Below are 23,016 nucleotides of genomic sequence, written 5' to 3'. Positions count from 1 at the left end.
CCGTTGGAAGACTGATTAATTACAAGTAATGCTGACGCTTTTGATCACTCAGTAAACCTTTACTAACCGCAATTCACGCTCTATATTACACATCACTCTTTGACTGAGTCTTCCAGAAAATGTCAAGATTCCTTTCTCGTCGCGAAGTGGATTTTTATAAAAAGCACTTGCACAGAAGTGCAAATACAAGCATTACAACAGAATACATAAAATTGCCAGTCTGATCCACCCGTTTTTGTGTTTTTCAAGGAGTCGTATGGCAATAAAATAAATGAAACAAAACAAAGAGATTTCTGGTGACATTGAAGACCAGAACTGCAAAGTGTACTTCAAAATGTCGTTACCATGATACTATTGGTACATCATCACGTCTTATAGATCATGGCAATACATTTACCCAAAACTTCATGAATTCAATTTTTTCTTTGTCAGAATTTTGACATTTGAATACAATATAATTCAACCCCTCGTTTAATCGGATGTCAAATCTTTCAGAATCATTCTTTATTACTTCTTTCTCTTCATTCTGTTCCAATTGTTGACCATCCTCCTGCTTCATTGCATCGGTGCTCACCTTAAGCGACTTTATATTCTCTGAATTGACCATCAAAGAAGACTCTAATCCGGCATGCCTTATTTTTGCCGTCAGTGTTAAAAAAGTCTGAACTGGTTGTAAATTAAAGGAATACATATTTTCATTCTGATTCATCTGTGCGCCATTGAACGTATAAGCAACCCAGTTTTGATTGCATGACGGTTTTGCACCTGGACCGGGGTTTGTTGCCTGGTGATACAAACTTTTTGAAGAAAAAATAGAGACCTGATCTATCATATCGTAAGGTACTTTTTCTATTGTGTGCTCTTGAGAAATCAACTCCTTTTGCATGGATTTTATTATATTATATTTTAATATTTTTGGTGGCTCTTCAATTGGCGTGGAGAGCATTGGCTTTTTTGACTGAGACTCCGTCGCGTTTGGCCCTAAAAGATAATCCTCTGAAAGTATAGTTCTATTATAGCCATTTCCCAAACCTTCAATATGATTAAAATCGTAATCGGTTAAATCATCATCCTCTAATAACTCATTAGTGTTTTCATTTCCACCGTCTGCAAGATACTGTTCGTATTCAATCTTGTCATATTCAAGTTTAGTTTCACCCCTTTCACTAGCGTCTTGTAGCTCTGGGAAGAATTTGTGCTGCATCAGATGATTAAAATATCCCAATAGCTTTTTGGCATCTTGGTATATCAGTGTATCTAAATCATTGAACACCAGCGCATTTTGAAATGTTGCTTGCGTATCTACAATGAAATCATATATCTTAGAGTAATATCCCACTTCTAAGTTTTGTCTGATCAGCCCCAAAGCCGTTGGCCTATGAATCACTTCATAATAGTCCGGAAGCTCATCTCTATCTACCAATTGCATGAAGGGTTCTGCTATTTTCATAACATCGTCGGTATTGGAATGTACGACACCCATTTCCTCCTCGATATTCTTGTCAGTTGCGTTTATAACACGTTTTAGGTAGGTTAACAATCGATACTTGACATCATCTGATACTAAATAGTTTCGAGTAACATTTTTGGCCTTCAACACCTCATATTCAATATACTGAACTACTTGAAGAGAATTTTTGACAATCAGGCTATCTGGCTCATTATAAGATATGCAGTTTTTAGCGAGCAATTCAATATCTAGAAGAAACGTATGTGGTCCGTCTGGAAACTCATAATCTCTTGACTTTATTTCATTTATGGAAATCGGTTGCTGAATCTTGTAATAGTATTGGGGATGGAACTTTCTGCTTGGCAATTTGATGAAATCCTTAAACATCGCCTTATAAGACTCAATCAAATAATTTAATGTGAAACTAATAAAAAGATTAAATTTGGGGATAGTCCACATTTCCTGATGAAGCTCCGATTCAGGATACATAGGGTGATTATACACGACCTCAGGTAAAACGCCATTTCTGGGCTGCTTTCCTGCTGCATATTTCGTAACAGGTTTCTCCTCCTCTTCTTCTACAAGCTTTCTTTTCTTTGGTGGCATATTGACTTCTTATAGTGCCCTCTTTGGAGCTAACTTCTTGAGCGAATTGTCTCCAAAGATATTCATTCACCTGTCGAATACATTATTTTGAAGCTGTTTGAAAGTAGTCCGCCGCTAGCGGTACCTCGTTCAAAACTATAATTAGTTACACTTTACAAGTTACTATTTAATTATGAGTTGAGCTTTTGACTAAAACACACCGGGCGTTAACTATGTTTTGATGACATTAGAAATGCTGAGATTTTATTTGGAGAGACTAACGACAAGATCGCTTGGTATTTCTTCCTGTAATTGCTCATCAAGACTTTCAAATATCGCGTTGTGGAGTGCTTTCAGCTGTTGCCTCATTTCTGCTGATAGTACTTTCTCTGCATCCAGAACAGTGTACTTCATTGCGCCCGTACCTACACCTTCTAGTATCAATTCATCGGCATCTGATCGAGGTCGTTCTTGAGATATGCACTCCATTTCTCCCTGACCTTTCTTCAAATCCGTACCCTGAATCACAATTCCACTGTTGCTAATCATAGAAATGTCTATAAGCTTATCATTCGTATTTGATACAATCTCTTTCAATGCTTCATCTCTTGCACGCATCTGCTCCTCATGAAGCTTCGTCTGAAGCTGTCGAGCATTGTAATCTTCCGCGGAGTCATCGCCAAAACCATTCTGCTGTCCCGCAAGCAGAGCCTCATTTTCTTCAGAATCGTTGTCCTGGCAGCAACTTAGCACGATGCCCATGCTAGAGCTTATTAAGTAACTTTTATGAGAGATGTGGTCATTCAGCTACAATATAAAGCATATTGAGGTGTTTCCCTACCACTTTGTAAAGCCATACTATTTTTTGAGCGGGTAACATATTTTATTACTATCAAATTTTCAGGTTGGGTGGGTGGGATAAACGAAGTCAGGAAGAATTGAAAGTATCATAAATGCAAGTACCATTATTAGTTTAGTCTATAATTCCGAATTGATCACTGGTGATGATGATTTTGAGTGCGGGGGGCTGCGCAGTTGCCTTTAGAACTGCTGAGAAACAGATGCAACGCTACGCTGTGGGCGCACTACATAGTACATCAAAACAGTCTGATTTCTTTTCATGGTTCAGAAAGAAGAAGGAGCAAGAGGCTGATTCTCTTGTGGCGACACAAGATACTAAAGAACTTATTAAAGACATTGAAAGTGGTAAAAAATCGAAAATTTCAAACAGGGAAAAGCTCGATCTCAGACCAGAGAACTTTATAGGAGATGATTCAGCCAAAATTGAAAGAAAAGCGCGCCAAGCACTGCTTATGGATGTACCCTTTAACGTATGGCTTAATGGGTCTAAGGTTGCCAATGACCAGCAGCTGAAGTCCATCGCTATAGAAAGTTTTAACGCAGCGTCGCAAGACTTAACAATATCGTCGGTTGATGAGGCACCATATAGTGCAGACTTTACAGATTTGGTAACCAAGTTCAATTTCACTAAGCTTTTGCAGGCAAGGACGGGCTATCTGATTCCGGATAATAAATTGACGATATTGAATTCACCCTCACAATTTGTAGAATTCTATTGCACGGAAATAATATCCGGAAAGTCTTCCAAATTCAAAGAATCTGAGCCACACGCGATTAATCTTTCCACCAGGCATAGCCCTCCGAACGTTTACATAGCACCAGATATTGATGCAAAGTCTCAAAAGAAGAGATTTGGTAAGATTATGTATGAGGCCCAATCACTGGAAGCAGAGCATACCAAAAAATCGATCGAACTTATAAAGAGAATCTGAGAATATTCAGCGCTAGTGTCAATTTGTTGGCCAAACTAGGGCTCATTAAGTCTTAAATGCATTGGCATGCTCCTGTATATGATAGCAATTGCCTTCATCCTGTACATAGTAAAATGTTAAACCTAGTTATCTTGGATGCAGGTGCGTCACATCGGAGTAAAAAGCTTTCACTATTAAGAGAGCGCTTTGCCGTGATATTCAAGTTTTTTTCACTTGTTTCAGATTTGAAAGTGGTTTATAACCTGTCATGGAGATCTTGAGCCAAGCAATAAGTGACAAATGGAGCCAATCAATCTTACTAATCATGCTCTATTTTTCCCTGATTTGGCTTCTGCTCATCGGGGTGCCAAACTATTTGGTGAACATTCACTTCGAACTGGTCGTCTTCAACACAATTTGTCGAAACTGATCTGTCTGTTAAATCCGAATTTGATGCTGTACTGCCATAATTCTAAATAATTCACAGGTTAAAAAGCTGATGCACTGACTGGCTGCTTCATGTCAGTTTCAGACACTGTCCTTTACTCTCGGTTTTTGTATGGGGTGTAGTGATTCTTTTGACATGGCTTGTGGCAAATAAAACACGAATTTGTGACACCGGAGTATTTAGTGACGACAGTATTCGTCCTCAAACGCATTCAACTGAAGAACAGTGGCCCTGATTATGCCCGAGATTAGATTGTGTCAGTTGATCAAATTCATCTGCCCATCCTTATAGTACGTGGCATCTTCAAGAGCTTCCTGACGCGACACGAATCATATTTCCTGATGCCCCCTATTTTGTTGAATACGACTCTATATAATGCATTCATTTTATCCCGTTGCTTTAACTACAATACAGGTCCCACTACGTGATAGAGGAGTCCCAGTTAAAGCAAATGTGTCTTTCGAAATTTTGGTAGGAACACCAATAATGCCTCTGCACTTCTAGAAATAACGATTTACAATTGAAGCTGTATCCAATTTATTTGGAAAATGATGGGAGCATCCTTTTTTGTGAACAACAACTGTGATAAAATAAATGAATCGCTGTAACAATTCATTTTTTGAAAGTTTTGTCTGGATCTCGGTCCACACAAAACTTGCCAAGATCAAAGCAAGTGATGTTACCAATTAATAATATAAAGTAAGCTGTGTGCTCTTTGAGCGTCTGCCCTCCAAGAGAGCAGAATTTATCTTGAACCTCGCAGAATCAAAGATGCTGACTGAACCATACAAAAATGATGAGAATAGCGCTTCAGACAGCTGAAACTAAGCAACACCCCAGGCTCAATATATGATTGCAGAGATCAAGGCATAAGAAGGAAGATCTAAGCTCGTCCACAAGAAATGCAGTGGAAAGAAAATACTTATCATGCCACTCCCCCATCAGGCATCTAACGAGAGGACGAAAGGAATGAAGGAGCTAGAGAAGTTAGCATCCGGCCTGAAGCATGCGTTTTTTTTGATTCCTGATGATCTTACACCGTTTTCACCCTTTGAAACAGTCCAAAAAAAAACTGTTTCCAAATACTTGCAATGTATCTTATTAGCTAGGAGATGAAGTTTATTCTTTTGATGGCAATTGTGCGAGCTACGGGGACAGTACCTTATCTCTAAATTATGTAGCCACCTTCACCTTTCTAATTGGAGTTAGGGTTCTATATAATACAATAGGTAATCATGATACCAAATGCGAGGAAATAAAGGCAAGGCCATCGTATTCCCTCCGACAGATGCTGATACGACTACCTCTTGCGAATGGGAGATCCATCTACCCCTTCAGATTTCGAAAGAGTATCCTTCGTGGTGTTCTAATATTTCTGTAATGTGTCCCTATCTCTTGATCGGAATCTGCTTCGCTACATCTACTTCTGCCAAAGCGATGTTTTTATGTTTAGTTTAGTTTTTCAATTATAAATTTTTATATCATAGCAATCAGAGAAAGAAGAGAGACACTTCTAAAAAATAATGGGCAAGATTTTTCAATACGCCTGAATTCATGCTTCAACTTTGCCAGGAATTGTATAAAATTCTAATTGCAAACTCTGCCCAAGGTAAATTTCGGTTAACATTTGCTCCGGACCAAGCTGGCATAACGGAGAGATACTTTTCAGTAAATGAGGATCAGCATATCGAGATTGTGTGCTTTAAGAAAACTTATATATCAATTTTTGAAGAATGCCACAATTACTTCTTCACAAACGGGTATAAGAATAGTAAGTGCAAAAGAAATGGGTTAACCATGTTTCAACAGATTACTAACGAAGAACCTCCTCTTTATCAAGCACCACTAGATATGAACACTTATGTCGCTACAATAGGGCTTCTTTTAACAACCCCTGAAAATAAAACTGCAATAAACTTATATTTAGATTCAGTGCTGTATAAACTGAATGATTTTTCAGGTCTTACCAATTATAAGGCCGCAATTCTACAGGAAGAAGCAACCCTCGTCGGCCGTCTTCTGACATCTTCAAACAATAAACTAAATAAATCTTCCTCCCTATGGTGTTTGTATCGCAAGTTATACCTATTGCTCAGAGATGCAGCTGGTACCATTGATTACATCACTATATTTGTGTGTTCCGCCAGTCGCCACTTTTCGAATTATTACTGCTGGGAGACTGTCAGATGGTTTTATGATGTGGTACCCACTGAGCTTGCTAAGATGGAATTATTTTCTGCAACGAAGATCTTTTGCCTTCAAAACACGAGGGACTCGTCTTCATGGAGTGCCCTGGCGTACATGATTTGTCAAAAGAAGGCAAAAATTGATTTCAATTGGCATGATAGTATTCGATTACAGAACAGCTTGAAATGCGGATTGAATTTTAGGCAAATACCCCCAGGATTTGATGTTGACATCGAAGGTGTTGCTTGCGATATTGCACACAGCATTAATACCTTGACAATTCAAGATTGGCCTCCTTTTCTTTGTCTGCTCTCCGCTTTGAATGCTCTACCTAAGAATGGAACGCTTTCATTTCTCACATCTTGGAAGGAAGAGGTGCAGGCTTTCGAGACGGTATGCGGTCCGGTCACATTCAAAAGGAGGAATCCCATAGTACCTATTAATGTATCAAATGATCTGATGCTCTTCAGAAAATCGAAAAACGTTGGGTTTAAAAAGCGATTCCTAGATTGCTTGCCAAGTCAATCATGTAAAACAGACAGCAACTGTTAGCTATCTAATGCTTGAACCACAGTAATTTCTGCACAAAGCTCTACATTTACGTAATTAGTCTATATCGCTTCATGTGAAATGAAGCACGTACATAGCCCCTTATTGAAACCAGAAACGAAATAACTAGCTCTTCGAATTCTGGGTAAGTACCTTTTCCTGTATCTCCTGCTTTTTATATGCGGGGATCTGAAATTTCTCCGTGAATTTTTGACCTGGTAGGATGGGGGCTATTTCTAGAATACTTTTGATCTGCTCTTCATGGTTGTTTCCGCCTGGTATTTTTTTATATAAGTAATAATCCAAATCCAAATCCTCATGAGGACCAGCTCTCTTGAAAAGCTTTGAATGGAACTCAACCCCATCCTCAAGTCTTTTCTTTGCAAGCTCCCTCTGATGATTCTCTATCTTGAACTTTTCCTCTGTGGCAACTTCATGATCACGCATGGCTAACGCATCTGTGACCTTCTTCCACAATCTCCTTGACTCGTATTCTCCTTGTTCAGACAATGGACGGACTTTTGGTTTGCTCACGGTTGCCTTGCTTGTGTCGAAAAGAATAGTTTTTTTGAAACATTTATCCCTGAGGTCTTTAATATACATAACATCATTCCATTTCCCGCTGATTTCATAATATTCCTTGCCTTCATAATCTTTAATAGTACCTGAAATTGCATCATATGTTCCGGAAATAAAACCTTTCGTTTTGAACTCAACATCCACCTGAAACTTTGGCCCTTTAATGATCATATGGTCTCCAAGTTCAATTCTCATCTTTCCGAATAATATTCCTCTAGCGTACATATTTGGCTGAGATAGGGTATACTTTTCTGGTTTATTCTTGGAGTCCATTATATCGAGGAACTGCAGGACTGTTAAACCTGCCATCATAGCGGCGGTCGAATTGCCTAAAAATCTGGATTTTGGTATGCACACACCATCTACCCTTATTGAGGATTCTGGAATCATATAAAAATAAGCCGACTCTGGAGGGTGGTGACTTGTCTGTTCGGCAATATAGAAGGCCTGTTGCTTATTAGGTAAATCCCAATAACAAGTGAAGTGCTCTCCTAAAACAGGGTTCAAAGGTTTTTTCACAGCCTTGGGAGCAATATGCCAACCGGCCAAATACCATTTAACAACCTTCACAAACCTCTGTAAATCGTCGTGCTCTCTATGTGCATCCATAACTATGTCCGGAAATTGTAGTTGATTTGTTATTCTCTCAAGCATTGACTTCTTTTCGAGAATAAACGTAGGCAAAGTTATTCTTGACAAATCACAGCCTGGTTTTAATTGGGAAATGATGTTCAACAGAATGTTTTGGCCTGACTCATCATTTTCATCCACATCGTCCGTGTCTAACACTTCTTCGTGCGACCCGGTGGCTCCATCTTTCGTGAGAACACTAGAGGAGCTACTTTGCAGCGATTTTGCCTTCAATTTTCCTAATGCCATTGTGCCTCGAACAATTCACCTTACCTGATAAAAATAATAGCAGTTTATTGAAGAATGTTTTAAGTTGCAGCGCTCTTATCCTCTCTCCTCCCTATTCGTAATATTCTCTTGTGAAGATGATTTCACTTTTTCCGCGTCAGGGTGTTTTGCGGAATTCAACGTGTAATATCAGGCCGTTGATAACGTCTTTTTACCGGTTGAAAAATGATTTGAAAGGTTGCGGTTATCTCGATTTTATAAAAAATGCTATATGGACATATCTAAATTAACACTTGTTATGCCTTCGTTACCTCGGTTGCCGTACTTGCTGTAACAGAACCGTTTTGAGTTGTGCCTGAACCATTAGTCTCTGCAGAGTCCGAATTGTTGCAAGTCTCTTTAGTATTTGATGTTTCAGACTTAGTCCTTTTCGAGCCATTGCTGATCTTATCCATTTTTTTTCTCTTACTCTTCTTTTTTACTGGTCTTTCTTCACCTTCCTCGTAAACGTCATCTGGTAAATCATGCAATTTCACGTATTTTATCACCAATGAATAGACCTCAGAATCCTGATATTCCTCGTTGAAGTTCCGGCACAAATTAAAAAATTCATTACAAGGAACATGTATATCAATCTTTTCCTTTTTATCCTCCACGTTAACGTCCAACCCAATATACATCGTAGTAATGTAGACTTTTGATTGTTTTTCTATTTCCTCATCACCTTTATTTTCGTCAGTGACCCTTTTAAAGTTCCGAAGCTCCTCCTCAGTCTTATGCGTACCGAAACTGTCTAAAATATGCTTACAATCTTCATTGGTAGAATAACAATATACTGCCTCAAATGGCTTGGTGAATGGGTGTGCTGATTTAATTCCACTCAATGCTTCCAATTTCAAAACGAGAAGCCTGACCTTACTTTCAACCATTCCGCTCCATTTTAAATGTTGCTCGTCGTTTCCTCTAGTAGCAGCCATAGCCGTCAAGTAAAACTTATATTTATAGAAAAAGTTATGCTTTTCAAAGAGATCAACCCATTTCTTTTTGCTTGAAAAAATGTCAGTCGTTATACGAATGCCCCTTTCAAATTCTTCTAGAATGACCTTTCTTGTCGAGTCGGTAATGTTGTGCGTAGCACACATTGAAGGATAAGCTGGAGTAATAACTGGCATCCTGTGTGATCTGTCTTGAGCGTAAATTTTCGGATTCCACACCCGTACTTGTAGAGGTCCATCTTCAATAGGTTTTAAAACAACTGGTTGGGGCCATTTCCATTCAGACAAAATTTTGAAAAATCTATTTAATATAACTGCACTATTAGCATTCGGATATAATTGACATATTCTGGCAACTAGCATAGCCCAAGCCACACCTCCAGGAAATCCGAAAACGTTGGCATACACGGCTCTGCGTTGAGCCCAAAGCTTAATAGCTCTTAACGCAATTCTGAATACTATGGGTTTTGGAACTAATTCCAAAATCTCATCAGTTACTCTGGTACCATTTAAGGCTCGAAGATCTTTCTCATCCAAGTTTCTCAGCAAATTTTTGTCCGCCAAAGTTAAGGACTGCGAGACTTGTGCAATGTCAAGTCGAGCACAAATCAAATCTATGGATATTCCACTAAATTTTATCTTTATTATAGGCACGAATGCATCCGGTACCGGTGCAATTTCTTCCAATTCAGGACGGGCTCTCAGAAGCTCATCAAAAACCATGAAAAAATCATCTCTAGTGACATGTTTAGGTACAACAACCAATGTGTCTATATCACTGCCAGGCCCGTGGACGCCAAGTCTATAAGAACCAAAAGTGAATATTTTACCACCAGCGTCTCTTGCCATACCATCTGACATATTCTTTTTTTTGGATACCCTGAAAACAAACTCTTGAGCCAATTCTTGCAGAATTTTTAGGACTTTAACTCTATTTTCGGTTTCCTGCTCCGTTTCAAAAGAGCCCTCCCTCTTCAGCTCCTGAATCAGCTCATCATTAAGCCTGTTTTCTGCTGCCGTAGAGCCTGCAGTGGACACAGGTCCTGTAATACCGTAGATCTTTTGATAGTTCATTCCTATTTCTTTCGCTTTACCGTTATCTTCAAACTTCCTGCAGTTGCTTATATCTGCGTTGGAATGCTGGAGTTCCAAACGTGTTTTTTCGTTAAATTTTCTTTGAACCGTTGATTGCTTATGATAAGCTGACAGGGATTGTTTGACGGAATTTGCGCTTTCTACGCTTAGATACCAAAAATCGCGATCGAGAGTACCGACTGGCGAGTTGGCCTTCCTTTCTTGTGGAATTTTGAAGTTTACTATAAAAGGAACCCACTTGGTACAAACTGGCGGCACGCAGATCTACGTAACAGCGCAATATAGCTTGCGAAAAAGTTATGACTAAGAGGAGGATGCTAGATAGACTGTTTTCGTTTGTTCTTAATTCAAACGTGAGTTATACTTCTGATCTTCCACAACCTAAAACAAAGAAATAACGAAAGCGTCCGGGTAACGTAATTTACCCCGAAGGGGCTAAAAGGTGGCGGAATCTTTAATCTTAATCTTTGATGGAAAACACGGTAGGCCTGATTTACAATTAAGCACAACTCAATTACGTGTACAGAAATTCTCAAACACCAAAAAATAGCAGATTGTTTTGGAGAATGGATGAACATTTAATTTCAACAATTAATAAGCTGCAAGATGCTTTAGCACCTTTAGGAGGTGGCTCTCAATCTCCTATTGATTTACCGCAAATCACTGTGGTCGGCTCTCAGTCATCAGGTAAGTCATCGGTTCTTGAAAACATTGTGGGAAGAGATTTCCTTCCCAGAGGAACAGGTATTGTTACTAGAAGACCGTTAGTGCTACAATTGATCAATAGGAGAGTCAAGAAAAACGACCACAGCGCTGATTCCACGACGAAGCAATTGATTGATCTCAACATTGAAGACAGCAATAAAGATAAGCCAGAGAACAACCAGGGTCAGTCTGAAGATAATTCCCAGGAATGGGGTGAATTTTTGCATCTACCAGGAAAAAAGTTTTTTAACTTCGATGAGATAAGACAAGAAATCGTTAGAGAAACTGACAAGGTCACTGGGGCGAATGCTGGTATATCCTCAGTCCCAATAAACTTGAGAATATACTCTCCATATGTATTGACTTTAACTTTGGTGGATTTACCAGGCCTGACGAAGGTTCCGGTAGGTGATCAGCCCCCAGACATCGAAAGGCAGATTAAGGACATGCTTTTGAAGTACATTTCCAAACCAAATGCAATCATATTATCTGTAAATGCTGCGAATACAGATTTAGCGAATAGCGATGGCCTAAAGTTGGCTAGGGAAGTTGATCCGGAAGGAACTAGAACCATAGGTGTCTTGACTAAGGTCGACTTAATGGACCAAGGGACTGATGTTATTGATATTCTGGCCGGTAGAGTCATTCCTTTAAGATATGGCTATATTCCGGTTATAAATAGAGGTCAAAAGGATATCGAACGCAAAAAGACAATTAGACAAGCGCTAGAAGATGAGAGAAAATATTTTGAGAATCATCCTTCTTATAGCTCCAAAGCTCACTATTGCGGCACACCTTACCTTGCCAAGAAACTTAATTCCATTCTATTACATCATATAAGACAAACCTTGCCTGACATTAAGGCTAAAATTGAGGCAACGCTGAAGAAATACCAAAGTGAACTATACAACCTTGGTCCCGAAACTATGGACTCCGCTAGTTCTGTTGTTCTAAGTATGATCACAGACTTCTCCAATGAGTACGCTGGGATTTTAGATGGTGAAGCTAGGGAACTCTCCAGTCAAGAACTATCAGGTGGTGCTAGGATTTCTTTTGTCTTCCATGAAGTCTTCAAGAATGGTGTTGATGCATTGGATCCGTTCGACCAGATTAAGGACTCTGACATCAGAACTATAATGTACAACAGCTCTGGTTCAGCACCATCTCTTTTTGTCGGAACCGACGCTTTTGAGGTGTTAGTGAAGCAGCAAATAAAGCGTTTCGAGGAACCATCTCTAAGATTAGTAAATTTAGTTTTCGATGAACTAGTTCGTATGCTGAAACAAATAATTTCCCAGCCAAAGTATGCAAGGTACCCAGCTTTGAGAGAGGCAATTTCTAATCAGTTTGTCGAATATCTAAAGGAGGCAATCATACCAACGAATGATTTCGTTGTAGACATTGTAAACGCAGAGCAGACATATATCAATACGGCGCACCCAGACTTATTGAAGGGCTCTCAAGCGATGACAATGGTAGAAGAGAAGCTACATCCTCGTCAGCCAGCTGTCGATCCTAAAACCGGAAAAGCATTAGCTAATCAGCCTCCTGTTAAGCCATTACAAGCCGAAGAGAAATCTGGGTTTTTCGGAGGGTTCTTCTCTACAAAAAACAAGAAGAAGCTTGCAGCTTTGGAATCTCCTCCACCTGTGTTAAAAGCAAGTGGTCAAATGACAGAGAGAGAAACCATGGAAACCGAGGTGATCAAACTATTAATTAGTAGCTACTTTTGCATTGTTAAACGTACAATTGCCGATATAATCCCCAAGGCGTTGATGCTTAAACTTATAGTGAAAAGTAGAACTGATATTCAGAAAGTTCTATTGGAGAAATTGTATGGCAATCAAGACATCGAAGACTTGACGAAAGAAAACGATATCACAATTCAAAGAAGAAAGGAATGCAAGAAAATGGTTGAAATTCTCAGACATGCAAGTGATATAGTGTCGTCTGTGTAGCGCAAATGTTAAATCACTCTTGCTAATAGGTAGAAGTAACTTGTATACTTTTTTTAAATGTAGCGCTATGAACTTACTATTCGGCGCATGAATCGTATTTTAGAAATGCTGACTTTTAACATCATACACTAATGACAACTTGAACATAATAGAGCGACATTGACTTTTTCACACAGAAAAACATTGTGAAAACACTGCGATCCCTTCGCTCTCTCTACCGAACTAGACATCTCAAGAATCTAGCAAATACATACCTTCACGTTGAAATGATGACAGTCACATGACTGATTAAATATTAAAAAACTAACATTATATTAAATTATTAATAGTTTTGAAAAAATAGTTTTACAGTTAAGATAAAAGAACAAACGATCCATATTTGTATTAGCCAGGAATTTTACTGTTATGCAAAAGTGCCTTTGTAATTTATTTCCGAACATCGATACTAGGTTTTAAGGTAAGAAGATAAAGTAACTCTTTACGACAGATACCTGATTACTCTTCGAAAGAGCGATGTTGTCTGGATTACGGTTTAAGTTATGGTGCATGGGTTGGCTCGTAAAGCTTCTAGTTAGCAGAGCTTTTTTTGGTATTGTGCTGTTGTGAGCTTTACTAGAATTTCAACATTTTTTGTTGTGAAACCAACTGAAATTTCAGTTATTACATACCATTGGTTGCTGGAGCTCAACGACGTCAAAATCGTTTAAATGCATCAGGTATGGCGCACTAGCTAACAGTGTCATTGAGTTTCCTTAGGCCAACTGTTCTCACATTCTTCCTGCAATAGGTCATATCACGTGCCCAAAGTGTCAGCCACTATGAAAGTGTGGTTAGATATTGTGCGGCTTGGAGGGTTTTATTGGTAAGTAAGTACTCTGAGGACGTCGATTCTTTGTAATTGCCAACCATATATATACACACAGTATTTTGAGCAGTTGAGCGTTGATAAATTGATCAGTTATTTAGCTTTTTTACTTGTACACTGACCATTCAAGATTTCTTCGTATATCTTTCATTAATTATTATAAAATTCCTGCTTTATAATCATGGCAACGAACATTACCTGGCATCATAATTTAACCTATAAAGAACGTCAAAATTTGAGAAAGCAAGATGGTTGTACCATTTGGCTCACAGGTTTAAGCGCATCTGGAAAAAGTACTATTGCGTGTGCCCTAGAGCAGCTGCTACTACAAAACAACATAGCCGCCTACAGATTAGATGGTGATAATGTTAGATTTGGGCTGAACAAAGACCTCGGGTTCTCTGAAAAGGACAGAAACGAAAATATTAGAAGAATAAGTGAGGTTTCGAAACTTTTCGCTGATTCTTGTACAATCAGTATTACCTCTTTCATCTCACCATACAGAACTGATAGAGAAAAAGCTCGTGAATTACACAAAGAGAGCGGATTAAAATTTATTGAAGTTTTCGTAGATGTTCCACTAGAGGTTGCTGAACAAAGGGACCCAAAAGGTTTATATAAAAAGGCCAGAGAGGGAGTTATCAAGGAATTCACCGGTATTTCTGCACCTTACGAAGCTCCTGAGAATCCAGAAATACATATGAGAACTGATTTAAAATCTATTGAAGAATGTGCAGCAGAGATTTTTGCATTTTTAAGTAGAGAGAAAATTATTCCAGGTAGCGATTAATAAAAAATGATACTCAATACCATTAGATAACAAAAAAAGAAATACGAAAATCAATAGAAAAATCAATAACGTATATATTAGCTTCGTGTCATGTTTGCCGTTTCAGACTATCCAGACGTGCCTGTAATTCATCATCTGGATTGCTGGATGTTACCTCGCCTGATGCTCCCAACGGCTGTGCGACTCGTTCTCTTGATTCTTGTAATTGACCATCTGAAACCAGATTTTGAGGCGTACTCTGCAATTGTGCATTTAGATCGACACCAATCTCATCCAAAACTTTGTTGACAATCTCTTCTGCCTCCTCGTCATCTTCAAGCTCATCTCCCATCACATTGTCAATGGATTCGTCCATAAACTCCTGGCGTTGATCCATAAGATCACTTTGTTTTTCAAATTCCATGGCAATTCTTTGGAGCTGAGGTATATTCATCGATCTGTTCATACCTCCAAGAAGAACTGTCGCCTCCCTCATTGATCTACTCATCTGATCACTACTTCTTACTGCTTGTATCCTTAAAGATATTGCCTGCAGTTGTGTCCTCATATTTTCAAATTTCTTAACGTAGTTTTTGGTTCTTACAAGATCTTTTGCTTGTACTTTGGCAGCGTTCACTTGACCATTTTTTGCAGATTTTTTAATATCAGCGATTAATTTCTTTTCTTGTGCTTCTAATTTTCGTTTTTCCCTATCCAGTTCTCTTTGCGTCCTTTCCAACGCTCTTTGGTTCTGTTAATATTTCAAAATGTCTGTTAATATATGATTCCGTATTTTAAAGTGTATCTCTGCAATTAGATTAACGTATTGAAGCGGAACATAACATACTTTTTTCAGCCTCTCCTGTGGGGTTAAACTTTTTCCAAAAAACCATTCAAGTACGCTCATAGCAGGAACGCTATTGGTGAGGGCGGAGAATAGTTGATTCAGATAGTTTGTCAAATAGATTTACTTTTCCCACAGATGAATAAGTGGTAAACATATCTCCCTTTCCTTACGCTTGATGATAATTTCCGGGATACCCGGACCAGCCATCAGTGAAAAAATATGATAGAGCATGGCACTACGCTGAAAATATATACATGCTGTGAAGCAAAGATAAAAATATTGAAGATAGCGGCCGTTTATTATCTATTTATCAGATTAGCCGCTCATTTACTAATTACTTTTCTAGATTTTGAGAAATGCTGTATGAACTTGTAAGTATTGTGCGTGTGGTTAACCCTACAAGCGCTAATAAGGAGGCTAAGGAACTCGCTACAACAATTGGTAAATTAGTCATTCAAAATAGAGGTGTTGTCAGAAGAATCTTACCAATGGGTAATAAACTACTACCGAGAATATTAAAAAAAGATCAAGAGCAACATTTTCAAGGATTTCACTTCTTAATGCTCTTTGATTCATCAGCTGCAGTTCAAAGTGAGATTTTAAGGACTTTGAAGAACGATCCTCGTGTCATTAGATCATCTATTGTTAAGGTAAAGACTAATAAACAGCTAGATATTGCTTCATCGGTGGAAAAATCTTCAGGTTATAATTCAATTTTGGAAAAAGTAAGTAAAGATTTCATTTAGTAAAGAGGACACGGGCTGATTGGAGGAGAATGAGTGCATAATAAAATCAGTTTACTAAAACCAAGGCTAATAAAATATCGGCGGTTCCAGTAGGTAAAACTTGTAAATACAACTCATAGATCATAATGTCAAAATTAAGGGACATATACATATACATGATTTTTATTAATTGTTACAAAAAAGGACCAATACTGTACTATATAGCATATGTTAAAGTAGTAATATTACCAATTATAATGATGTGAACATAAACAACGAGCAATGGTAGAACTCATAGAAGACACTCGATTAAAGTTGGTGTTCTTAAAAATATCTATCAAAGAACAAGGACGACAAAAAACAAAAACTCTACTGAAAAGAAAAATCAAAGGAGAAAAATGGCGAAAAGTTTAGAACAGAGAATTCAAATATGCAGAGGGTATTTTCGTTTTTTTCAGTTTTCTGTTCTTGTTCGCTTATTATCTAAGTTGTGATTGAATCAATCAAATCTTAGTTTACTTGTTACGCGGGGTGATGCACCAACGTACTCATTTTGAAATTCACCTAACGAGGTGTTGGAGGTGGCGGATGATCTCGAGGTTGAAGTAGCACCATCAAAGATTGAAGGACTTGTACTTCTCTCCCCCATCGAATTTAGCTCAAAATCTGTCTCCAGATTTGATAAAGGAACGTTTTCTATATCGTTTGATTCCGAAAGTAATGGATTCATTTTATTCATGTCATATTTCTCGATGGTAGAATACGACCATCTAGAGAATAAACTTGTATCAGAAGGCAGATGGTATAACCGTGTATATTGGAAAAAAACGTAAGAAAGAACGGAACCAGCAACTAAATCAACAAAATAATGATGAGTTAAGTACATCGTTGACCACCAGAGCCAACAAACATAAACAATGAAAAGAGGTTTCAATTTTGGAAAGCAATAGGAAAAAAATAAAGCTTCCATTGTCGAGCAACCCGAATGCAGGGATGGGAAAGCCCCAAATATAACAGAAGAGTTTTCAAAACCACTTGTGTAAAGGTCAATACCTAATAATTTATCAATTCTTTTTAAGCCACCGGGAGAACCATGCATACCATAATATGCTGTTTTCAGCCCATACAGAATCTTATACCAAGGGGGAGCGGCTGGAAACAAATTTTGAATTATAACACCTAAGAGATTCATGTAACCAAATGCAAATGCATACCCCCTCAATACTGTTGGAGGGCCAAAAAGGAACAGTATTATGGCCACGACAAACGGTGCACCAAAATGGAACAACCCGTAGGGGATCCAGGCTAATATATCGAGGTAGATATTAGTTGAGGCTGCTAGTAATTCACTCAAGTTATCACCATAGAGAACAGTCTCAACAGCTGGTAAAACCTTGACTGTAATTTTTGGTCTATGTGTCGCTGGAATGTAAGAGGAAGTGAAATAAAGCGCTAACCACGCCCAAATCGGTAATGCATTAAAAAAAAATTGGGATGTGACTGGAATGATGAATAACACACATAAAAGAGCATAAAATAAAAGCTTGTAAAAAAGCGGAGCAGGATTTGCGTATAACACAAATAAAAAAACGGACCCCAGGAACCCAAAATGGATATAGTCGCTTGCCTTAAGCTTGTAGTTTGACACCTTCTTGAAGGTTACCTTGGGATTAAAACTTCTCTCTAGATCAGCAATGTGGGAATAGGGCGGTTTATCCGAAAGGAAAAACCTTTGTATAGCAGTCGCCATTATTCAAAACCGAATACACGACGAGTAGCTTGGATTTTGCAGCCGAAGTCAACAAACAACTCTAATCCGTTGGTGTGTGTTATATTCCTTTGTTTTCCTCCGCCATTTGATGACCTTTTCAATTCCATATAAATAAGAAAAAAACAACATAACAAGCTAGTTGCTGCGGTCGTATAAGATGTGCATAAATAGAGAATGTTAAATAGGAGAAATAAGAGAGAAAAAGTAAGTTGATGGACAAAAGAACAAAACCCGACTGCTGAAATTCTGTCAGCTCGAATTACTACTACAAATGCTATCACAGGTATTTTATAACATCTTGCACTTAACAAGTAGCAGCTTTGCACTGCTTCTCATGATGTCATGAATAGAATGGTCTTCCATGCGGTCATTCACCATGCCATTTTGATTTTTCTCATGCTCTTATTCTGTCACCTGGGGCCAACAGTCTCAACAAACAAAAAAAAAGGGAAAATGCGGAAAATGTACTGTCAGATGCCAAAGTTCCCCTCTCCAGTTACCCGACTACTTAGTAGTCGCATTAATAAATATTACGTATATGTTCGGGCACTTGGGGGCGGGCCTGGGGTAATAGAAGAGGATAACCTGTCTAAAGAATTCTATTTCGGCCCCTTTTGAAAGTGGCAAGATTACCCGTCAAAGGCCATCAATGATGACTTTGCACGACGATGTTTCTCGTTTCTGTTTACCGTTGTTTGTTTCTTGTTTTCAACTTCTTCTCTGGTTTGCCCTTCCTTTCACACTGCTTTTTTTCCCTTGCGTTCTCGGAGATGTGCCGCAAAGGATGCCGAAGGTCTTTAACAACCTGAACAATACTTTGTGAGAAATCAAGTCAAGTATATGGATTGACTGGCAAGCGCCATCGGCAGGTGTTGAAAGGAAGACTCATATAACGAACGGTATTTTGCTGTATTGTGTTACAAGGTGTAAAACAAGTGACGCATAACACGCTATCTTATAATATATCTCGTACTGTATATCTATTTCTTTGACTACATCGTTTCCCTTCCTATCTCCTCGTCTCGTATCCACCACCCCTCTGTATACTTATATTTGTAGTCAGCCAAACCGTTTAAGATGTCCTTACGTCGATCCAATAGGTCTAACAAAGGTACAAATAAATATATGGAAGCTTTATTGAGGGAAGAGCAGGAACAACAAAACGCACAGGATTCATATGTTACAGAGAAAGACGTGAAAATAGCTAATGATGGCGATGCCGAGTATCAGAACGAAGACGTCCAGGAGAATCATGATGACGATTTCATTGATGACGCTGAGGATACTGATTTTCGCGGGACTAGAGCTAAGAAGCGTCATCGAACAGCACCAAATAAAACAAATATAGGCGTGAAAACGAATAAACGGATCAAAAAAGATACGGGAACGCACGCCGACAAAGATTTGAAACTGAGACAAAATGCGAAGAAACTGTTCGCTGATCTTTTCGCTAAATTCATAATACCCGACACTGTGAATGCCAACGTCTACACGTTGCAAGCTGAGACATCTGTGGATTTGTTGACGGAAAAGCTGTCTAGGTCTCTGGAAGAAGAACTTTATAATGCCTGTTTTGATAAGGAACTGAACCAATTGAACAGATATTATGCTGAAAAAGTGAGAATACTGTATTCCAATATAAAAGATCCAAAAAATTTGACCCTAAAAGATCATATTATCAATGGGAAGATTGCTTTTGCGAACTTAGTCAGAATGAATACGTCTGAATTGGCTAATCCAGATCTACAGCATTTCAAAGAAGAAATCGATACAAAATCGCTTAACAAGCTGATTATTGAACCGCCAACCGAAAAACCCAGATGGATAAAAACCCACAAAGGGGAAGAATTGGTTGAAGCACAAGACGAGTTTAAACCTGAAAATGATATAATCTTTGAAAGAGATAACATCATGGGCCGCGGACGTAACAGTGAATTCATGAAAGTAGAAGAAGAAAAGCATGAAGGCGGCAGCGGCATCCTTGAGGAACCATCAGAAGAACCGTTGCTCCTATCGCCGAAAGGTGAGGTGCATCAACACGTCTCTGATGACAATATAACAAAGGCTACAAGCCAATCAATGGAAGTCATTGTTTCTTATCCAGAAATCAATAATGAGTTTGCTGGTGCTGTGAAGTATCTAGGTTCATCCAAAGAACTTAAGGAAAACCCTTACATGACAGCATTAGGTGATGGTCGATTAAATGTTGAAGGTCGACTATCTAAAGGTAGAGTATTGAGCTACTTGAATGAGATGAAATCCATAAGAAACTTTTTACTGTTTTCAATAAATCCGAATAAAAGTAAATCACCAGTATCAGAAGAAAACTTCATCTCATTACATGATTTTCTAATAAAAAATGAAAAGGTAATAGGCATTGAGTGCAAAAAAAAATATGAAAAGAACATCTACTTAATCCCGACAGAATACATTGGTCAATCTATTATTATGGGGAGCGTAATGAGTAGTGATCTGTCAAAAAATGTCGTCGAAGATAGTACAAAATTGTTTATGCTGATTGTGATCAAACCTGAACTCTTGTAATTATATAGTACAATAATATAATAATATTATAATAATGTTATGCCAATTATTTTTAGTTCAAAAATGATGAAAAACGATTCAAAAGAAAATTACATATGAAATACATTAAAAATGTGTAATTTATTTATGGGATCCGATATACCGTAAGAAAAAAAACAACTACTACTAATTGTTTTTTTAATTGTTCTGGCTTTCTTATTTTAAGATTTGTTGAAATAAAGTTTTTTCTTCAACATCTTTAAGCCTTAGCAACAGCTTTCTTAACAGCGTATCTCTTTTGCTTTCTTAGAACCATAACTTGGAATCTTTCAAAGTCAGACAAAGTAGAACGTCTTTCACGTTGTGCGATCTTCTTAGCCCATGAAGTGGCATTCCATTTTTCGGTGACACCAGAAGCAGTCCATTTCTTGGAAATGGTAGAAGTTCTAGCACCTCTTGGTAGACTGAAAGACAATGGAGTCAAAACAACTTGACCCAAGTTAATAGCTTGACGTGGGACACCGGTTTCTGGACCATCAATCAAAACCTGCAATGAAAAATTAATTATTCTTGTTAGTAATGTTATATTCTTGCAATGAATCAGGGCAATACAAGGAAAAAACTGCAGTGCAATCATTCACTCGTTTTTGTTTCCTCGGGAATTCTCTCATTGGGTGCACTCAAATTGCTTCAACTTCAACGCTCCTGATTTTTATTCTTATGTAATAAGTTAACATACCTTCTTTTGGTCGATGATTTCGGAAATTGCAGCCAACTTTCCAGCGGATTGGCCCTTTTGGACTAAGACAACACGGCCAACTTCAACCAATCTCCAGTTAGAAGCCTTGACAATAGAATCGGTGGACATTTCTCGCAATATTTTACACGGATTTTTTGCTTTAGAAACCAGTAACCAATACTAAGCAAGGCTTGAATATAAATTATTAAACACCTTTGAATTTGGTGAATATCTACAGCTTTTCGTCAAAGGCTTACTCGTTACTCGAACTTAGAATTTGGAATTTACAGAGCTTTGCCAATTCCGTCGGTTTGTTTGTTTCGCGTATCTGAACCGGTCTGCTCGTCCTAAACTCCCACTAGCTTTTTGCTAGGCTCAGCTTCTTCCTTTGCGAGGGCCGAGCGAACCCGCCTGGGATAGTCACCGTCGAATCCTTTAGGCAGGTACTGGAAAAAGTGATGTGGTGTATGGCGTGTAAACGCAAAAAAGTCAAATAAGTGTACAGGTGCGAAAAACATCAGACAGTCACAAAAGAGTTTTTCACGTATATATAAAGAAAAAGAAGACAAATGTATAACAAACCTAACGTTCTCAACTAATATACATCCATTGACGGAGAACGCCTATAAATGTAATAGCTATCAACAGACATCTCCATAAATGATTGTTGTCTGCATTTTGTAACTAGATTTATGTGATGATATAATTTGCGATCTAGGACGAGATTACCTGGGACATGCCTAGTTTCATTAAAGGTGTCTTGTGGAATGCGAAAAATTTATTAATCTGATATCTACTGCACAATGCATACGCAATTATGATGGTGTTATGACTTAGGAAAGTCATATGTTTGTTAATATTTATTACTGTGGCAATTAAGCAAGTTTTCGAAGTTATATAGATGATGAAAAAATATCGCCAAATTTTTTGAAATTTTGATGAAAATATAGCATATTATTACACCAAGATCTACTCTGACTCTATAACTTCGTCAATTCTGTGGATTAAGTCACCTTGATCTTTACAATCTTTGTATATGACATTACATTTAGTATTATAGCCTTGCTTTCGTCTGCTTTGACATACATGCCTTGTGAACTTTATTTTGGTTATAAGAGTTAGAAGCTTCAAAAAAAGGATAATCAGAATAAATACCAATGGTAAAAACAATACGTAAGTATATGGAGCAGGCCGGTTAAATGTCCAATTCCAGATATTCGCAACTCGAGAATAGAGTATGTAGCATTGCCTTATGACAAGCCATGATTCGTTTTGACCTATAACTAACACTTCTGGAATCCACTAATTAATTTCATTTTAGAATGACCAGAATTTAGATAATCTGGCAAGTAAATTGGCAACCTTTAGAAGCATAAACCAAGATATTGGTGATCAGGCAGTGAATGACAGTTCGGTAGCCAATCAGGTATCAAATGCGTTTGATTCTATGTTGAATAATGTTAAAAACTCTTCACAACGACTAACGAGGTCGATGAACATAGGAAATAACGTATGGAAAATGGTCGGTTTGACACTTTTACTCTTTTTCATCTTGTATACGTTATTTAAACTATTTTGAAATATATTGCATTCTTC

The 23,016-nt window shown here is 38.1% G+C and overlaps 14 protein-coding genes across 14 annotated transcripts; 7 read left to right on the top strand and 7 right to left on the bottom strand.

Annotated features, from left to right (window-relative positions):
* Positions 1-379: 379 nt before the first annotated feature.
* On the bottom strand, positions 380-2,056 carry RSC4 (Rsc4p; the record flags this gene model as incomplete). The annotated part of the gene is made up of 1 exon (XM_037288506.1): positions 380-2,056. One exon carries the CDS (start codon positions 2,054-2,056, stop codon positions 380-382), a length of 1,677 nt encoding a protein of 558 aa, XP_037144401.1.
* A 243-nt stretch (positions 2,057-2,299) lies between these two features.
* MEH1 (Meh1p) lies at positions 2,300-2,797 on the bottom strand (the record flags this gene model as incomplete). Its single annotated transcript, XM_037288505.1, has 1 exon — positions 2,300-2,797. One exon carries the CDS (start codon positions 2,795-2,797, stop codon positions 2,300-2,302), a length of 498 nt encoding a protein of 165 aa, XP_037144400.1.
* A 242-nt stretch (positions 2,798-3,039) lies between these two features.
* Positions 3,040-3,828, top strand: MRPL13 (mitochondrial 54S ribosomal protein mL50 MRPL13; the record flags this gene model as incomplete). The annotated part of the gene is made up of 1 exon (XM_037288504.1): positions 3,040-3,828. One exon carries the CDS (start codon positions 3,040-3,042, stop codon positions 3,826-3,828), a length of 789 nt encoding a protein of 262 aa, XP_037144399.1.
* Positions 3,829-5,809: 1,981 nt separating this feature from the next.
* On the top strand, positions 5,810-6,994 carry ECM9 (Ecm9p; the record flags this gene model as incomplete). Its single annotated transcript, XM_037288503.1, has 1 exon — positions 5,810-6,994. One exon carries the CDS (start codon positions 5,810-5,812, stop codon positions 6,992-6,994), a length of 1,185 nt encoding a protein of 394 aa, XP_037144398.1.
* Positions 6,995-7,117: 123 nt separating this feature from the next.
* On the bottom strand, positions 7,118-8,449 carry OSH6 (oxysterol-binding protein OSH6; the record flags this gene model as incomplete). Its single annotated transcript, XM_037288502.1, has 1 exon — positions 7,118-8,449. The coding sequence occupies one exon, from the start codon at positions 8,447-8,449 to the stop codon at positions 7,118-7,120; it is 1,332 nt and encodes a 443-aa protein (XP_037144397.1).
* A 275-nt stretch (positions 8,450-8,724) lies between these two features.
* On the bottom strand, positions 8,725-10,497 carry PAP1 (polynucleotide adenylyltransferase PAP1; the record flags this gene model as incomplete). The annotated part of the gene is made up of 1 exon (XM_037288501.1): positions 8,725-10,497. The coding sequence occupies one exon, from the start codon at positions 10,495-10,497 to the stop codon at positions 8,725-8,727; it is 1,773 nt and encodes a 590-aa protein (XP_037144396.1).
* A 587-nt stretch (positions 10,498-11,084) lies between these two features.
* On the top strand, positions 11,085-13,181 carry VPS1 (dynamin-like GTPase VPS1; the record flags this gene model as incomplete). The annotated part of the gene is made up of 1 exon (XM_037288500.1): positions 11,085-13,181. One exon carries the CDS (start codon positions 11,085-11,087, stop codon positions 13,179-13,181), a length of 2,097 nt encoding a protein of 698 aa, XP_037144395.1.
* A 1,046-nt stretch (positions 13,182-14,227) lies between these two features.
* Positions 14,228-14,836, top strand: MET14 (adenylyl-sulfate kinase; the record flags this gene model as incomplete). The annotated part of the gene is made up of 1 exon (XM_037288499.1): positions 14,228-14,836. The coding sequence occupies one exon, from the start codon at positions 14,228-14,230 to the stop codon at positions 14,834-14,836; it is 609 nt and encodes a 202-aa protein (XP_037144394.1).
* Positions 14,837-14,924: 88 nt separating this feature from the next.
* On the bottom strand, positions 14,925-15,722 carry DID4 (ESCRT-III subunit protein DID4; the record flags this gene model as incomplete). Its single annotated transcript, XM_037288498.1, has 2 exons — positions 14,925-15,566; positions 15,663-15,722. The coding sequence occupies 2 exons, from the start codon at positions 15,720-15,722 to the stop codon at positions 14,925-14,927; spliced, it is 702 nt and encodes a 233-aa protein (XP_037144393.1).
* Positions 15,723-16,018: 296 nt separating this feature from the next.
* On the top strand, positions 16,019-16,408 carry MRP17 (mitochondrial 37S ribosomal protein bS6m; the record flags this gene model as incomplete). The annotated part of the gene is made up of 1 exon (XM_037288497.1): positions 16,019-16,408. One exon carries the CDS (start codon positions 16,019-16,021, stop codon positions 16,406-16,408), a length of 390 nt encoding a protein of 129 aa, XP_037144392.1.
* A 478-nt stretch (positions 16,409-16,886) lies between these two features.
* AUR1 (inositol phosphorylceramide synthase) lies at positions 16,887-18,137 on the bottom strand (the record flags this gene model as incomplete). Its single annotated transcript, XM_037288496.1, has 1 exon — positions 16,887-18,137. One exon carries the CDS (start codon positions 18,135-18,137, stop codon positions 16,887-16,889), a length of 1,251 nt encoding a protein of 416 aa, XP_037144391.1.
* Positions 18,138-19,235: 1,098 nt separating this feature from the next.
* On the top strand, positions 19,236-20,702 carry BYE1 (Bye1p; the record flags this gene model as incomplete). Its single annotated transcript, XM_037288495.1, has 1 exon — positions 19,236-20,702. The coding sequence occupies one exon, from the start codon at positions 19,236-19,238 to the stop codon at positions 20,700-20,702; it is 1,467 nt and encodes a 488-aa protein (XP_037144390.1).
* A 238-nt stretch (positions 20,703-20,940) lies between these two features.
* On the bottom strand, positions 20,941-21,549 carry RPL14A (60S ribosomal protein eL14; the record flags this gene model as incomplete). Its single annotated transcript, XM_037288494.1, has 2 exons — positions 20,941-21,228; positions 21,421-21,549. 2 exons carry the CDS (start codon positions 21,547-21,549, stop codon positions 20,941-20,943), a joined length of 417 nt encoding a protein of 138 aa, XP_037144389.1.
* A 1,070-nt stretch (positions 21,550-22,619) lies between these two features.
* Positions 22,620-22,999, top strand: SFT1 (Sft1p; the record flags this gene model as incomplete). Its single annotated transcript, XM_037288493.1, has 2 exons — positions 22,620-22,655; positions 22,742-22,999. 2 exons carry the CDS (start codon positions 22,620-22,622, stop codon positions 22,997-22,999), a joined length of 294 nt encoding a protein of 97 aa, XP_037144388.1.
* Positions 23,000-23,016: the final 17 nt, after the last annotated feature.

This window comes from Zygotorulaspora mrakii, chromosome 4 (assembly GCF_013402915.1).
Source record: "Zygotorulaspora mrakii chromosome 4, complete sequence".
Lineage (NCBI taxonomy): Eukaryota > Fungi > Ascomycota > Saccharomycetes > Saccharomycetales > Saccharomycetaceae > Zygotorulaspora > Zygotorulaspora mrakii.
This window is presented reverse-complemented; position numbering and strand designations above follow the sequence as displayed.